Raw genomic sequence first — 1,911 nt, 5'->3', positions numbered from 1 at the left:
TAATGAGGTCACAGGACCAACTTTCTCTGAATCTAGTGTTCTCTGCATTTCTCAGAGGGACCAGGCCAGCCCCATGGCCAGGATTGTGGAAGGCCCTGGGCCAGCCCCAGACATTCCTCAGAGAGAATGGGTAGGGACACTGGTTGTGTTCAAACCCCAGGAATATGACTATGATACCAGATTTGGAGACCAATGCTCATTTTTCTGACCTGAGAGCTTTTGGAGGAAGTTATGGGATCATTTGTTCCTCCTCAGTCACCTGGTCTGAGCTCACAAGTGGTTTGAGTCCCAGAGAGGAGGAAATTTGCATAATTACTAACAACCACAGAACAAAAGGCCTGGAAAGAAATAAGAGAGGCCAGGGTGAGGCTGGCCCAGCTGTGGTTTTCAGAAGACAGAGCTCTGGGCACATCCACCATGGCCTGGAGCACTCTTTCACTCTTTGTCCTCACTCTCTGCACGGGTGCTCTCCCCAGTCCACACTCTCAGCCCCACAGGACCTGAGCTGAGCCTGCCCCAAACCCTGAGCTCAGGCACAGCACAGCCTCTGTATTGGGATGATGGGATGAGCCCCTGGACCTCATTGCAACCTCTCCTCTTCTGTCTTTTCAGGCTCCGTGGTCTCCAGTGAGCTGACTCAGACGCCCTTTGTGTCAGTGGCCCTGGGACAGACCGCTACAATCACCTGCTCTGGAGAAGAACTGGACTATGGTTATGTACACTGGTACCAACAGAAGCCAGGGAAAGCCCCTCTGATGGTAATTTATTTGGATAATGAGCGGGCGTCTGGGATCCCAGAGCGATTCTCTGGCTCCAAGTCAGGGAACACAGCCACCCTCACCATCAGCAGCGCACAGGCCGAGGACGAGGCTGACTATTACTGTCAGTCCTATGACAGCAGTGGTAATGCTCACAGTGACACAAGCAAATGGGGAAGTGAGACACAAACCCCTTCCCCATCTGTGCCACCCTCTCCTCCAGCCCCAGGAGGCCTGTGCACAGAGCAGGGAGCAGGTCTGGCCCACGTCCCCAGGTCTGAGGTCCCCAGTCTGTCCCCTTCCTCCCAGTCCTCCAGGCAGGCTGCACAGGGCAGATCCCCAGGGGATTTGTAAACAGCTGTTAGAACTCCGTTTCCTCTGGGACTGTGGGTGGAGGAAGAATGACACATGTGAGAAGCAGAAATGGAAGACATTTTTAGAGAACCATTCTTTTAAAACTTCCCTAGATGAAAATGTCTGAAATGTAAAAATCCAAGGTATAGACTGACAGCAGATATGATGCTGCAAAAGAAGAGATTAGGGAAGTTGATGTCATAGTGATGGAAAGTATTCAAAATGAAACACACAGTGAAATACCTAATAAAATTAATGAAGGCTCGTTGCTTGGAAGACACCTTCATGCCACCCAGACAGTGTGCAAGTGTAGGGACTTCAGGGAGGGAAGGTAAGGGACTGGGGGTGAAATAAAAAGTCTGCGAAGATACATTCTACAAAAATGCTTCAAATTTGGAGAATCTCAGGAATCAATGTATCTAAGAAGCACAACAAGGCTCAGACACAAGGAGAATGAGAGACAGCACAGCACACATCATGAGTAATTGCTACAAACCAGTGATGCAGACACTCTTACAGTCAGAGAGGAGAGTCGTGTTCCCTATAGAGAACCAGCACGAGCGACAATGAGGGACACCCCTCGGATAGAAGGAAAGGGTGACAGAGGGAAGTCTGAGTCTACACAAAGTATAATGAGCTTGGGAAATCATAACTACATGGATCAACCTAAACAGAATTTAGTGGTCAATGTCTGTAAATACAATCAAGTGCTAAAATCAAAAACAATAGCAATGTGATTTATGATGGAGGAACAGGTAAAACATATGAGGGAAGATGAGATCAAGTTATTGTCCTTATC

The 1,911-nt window shown here is 48.7% G+C and overlaps 1 gene segment (V, D, J or C); it reads left to right on the top strand.

Annotated features, from left to right (window-relative positions):
- The first annotated feature begins 339 nt into the window (after positions 1 to 339).
- On the top strand, positions 340 to 1,127 carry LOC131811717 (immunoglobulin lambda variable 3-19-like). The segment is given in 2 exon segments: positions 340 to 463; positions 613 to 1,127. Coding segments are annotated over 2 exon segments (546 nt in total).
- Positions 1,128 to 1,911: the final 784 nt, after the last annotated feature.

Source organism: Mustela lutreola, chromosome 11, assembly GCF_030435805.1.
Source record: "Mustela lutreola isolate mMusLut2 chromosome 11, mMusLut2.pri, whole genome shotgun sequence".
Lineage (NCBI taxonomy): Eukaryota > Metazoa > Chordata > Mammalia > Carnivora > Mustelidae > Mustela > Mustela lutreola.
This window is presented reverse-complemented; position numbering and strand designations above follow the sequence as displayed.